At 58.2% G+C, this 1,744-nt stretch overlaps 1 protein-coding gene across 1 annotated transcript in view; it reads right to left on the bottom strand.

Annotated features, from left to right (window-relative positions):
• LOC121340620 (U4/U6.U5 tri-snRNP-associated protein 1-like) overlaps positions 1–1,023 on the bottom strand; it is a 5,524-nt gene extending 4,501 nt beyond the window's left edge. The window contains exons 1-2 of the mRNA XM_041413490.1: positions 1,001–1,023; positions 57–192 (exon numbers count right to left, since the gene is read on the bottom strand). Of these exons, the coding sequence (XP_041269424.1) occupies positions 57–192; positions 1,001–1,023 (159 nt within the window). The remainder of the gene's footprint in view (positions 1–56; positions 193–1,000) is intronic.
• Between the last annotated feature and the right edge of the window lie 721 nt (positions 1,024–1,744).

Here is a 1,744-nt window from a genome sequence, read left to right as displayed (position 1 = left end):
TGTTGGGGACACCGTGGGGGTGTTGGGGACACCGGGGGACATTGGGGACACGCCACCTCTTTGGGGGTGAGCTTGCGGCCGGTCTCGTCCACGTACTCGATCTTGACGTCGGGCCGGTAGCCGTCCTTCTCCTTGAAATCCTGCGTGAAACCGCGGAACTCCTCGCGCCGGCTGTACTTGTCATCGATGGCCCTGGGGACAGGGGGACATTGGGGACATTGGGGACACATTGGGGACACCATTGGGAACTCCTCGCACCAGCTGTACTTCTCATTGATGGCCCTGGGGACACATTTGGGACACATTGGGGACACATTGGGGACACATTGGGGACATTGGGGACACCATTGGGAACTCCTTGCGCCAGCTGTACTTGTCATCGATGGCCCTGGGGACAGGGACACATTGGGGACACATTGGGGACTCTTCGCGGGGACACCATTGGGAACTCCTCGCACCAGCTGTACTTCTCATTGATGGCCCTGGGGACACATTGGGGACACCATTGGGGACTCTTCGCGCTGGCTGTACTTGTCATCGATGGCCCTGGGGACACATTGAGGACAGCAGGGGACAAGGGGGACATTGGGAGGCTCAGGGTGACAGAGGAGGCAACACAAGGGATGACACAGGTGACACCCAGGTGACACAGGTGACACTGAGGGGACACAGGTGACACAGGTGACACCCAGGTGACACAGGTGACACTCACATCTTGTCCTCGACGCAGTACACGGCCGAGGGCAGGGACGGGGGGGATGGAAGTTTATGGGGGTGACACAGGTGACACTGAGGGGACACTGAGGTCACACTAAGGTCACACAGGTGACACACAGGTGACACAGGTGACACTGAGGGGACACAGGTGACACTGAGGTGACAGTGAGGTCACACAGGTGACACTGAGGTCACACTAAGGTTACACAGGTGACACACAGGTGACACTGAGGGGACACTGAGGTGACACAGGTGACACTCAGGTGACACAGGTGACACTCACATCTTGTCCTCGATGCAGTACATGGCCGAGGGGGGGGGAGGTTTATGGGGGTGACACACAAGTGACACACAGGGGACACTGGGGACACTGAGGGGACACTGAGGGGATGCTGAGGGGACACAGGTGACGCCCAGGTGACACAGGTGACACAGGTGACACTGAGGGGACACTCAGGTCACACTAAGGTCACACAGGGGACACACAGGTGACACACAGGTGACACTGAGGGGACACTGAGGTGACACAGGTGACACTCAGGTGACACAGGTGACACTCACATCTTGTCCTCGATGCAGTACATGGCCGAGGGTGGGGGAGGTTTATGGGGGTGACACACAAGTGACACACATGTGATACTGGGGACACTGAGGGGACACTGAGGGGATGCTGAGGGGACACAGGTGACACCCAGGTGACACAGGTGACACAGGTGACACTCACATCTTGTCCTCGATGCAGTACATGGCCGAGGGGGGGGGAGGTTTATGGGGGTGACACACAAGTGACACACAGGGGACACTGGGGACACTGAGGGGATGCTGAGGTGACACAGGTGACACAGATGACACTGAGGTGACACAGGTGACACTCACATCTTGTCCTCGATGCAGTACATGGCCGAGGGGGGGGGAGGTTTATGGGGGTGACACACAAGTGACACACAGGTGACACTGGGGACACTGAGGGGATGCTGAGGTGACACAGGTGACACAGATGACACTGAGGTGACACAGGTGACACTCA

Source organism: Onychostruthus taczanowskii, unplaced genomic scaffold, assembly GCF_017590055.1.
Source record: "Onychostruthus taczanowskii isolate IOZ18803 unplaced genomic scaffold, ASM1759005v1 scaffold418, whole genome shotgun sequence".
In the NCBI taxonomy this organism is placed as follows: domain Eukaryota; kingdom Metazoa; phylum Chordata; class Aves; order Passeriformes; family Passeridae; genus Onychostruthus; species Onychostruthus taczanowskii.
Note: the sequence above shows the minus strand (reverse complement) of the source record. Positions and strands in the feature narration are given on the sequence as shown.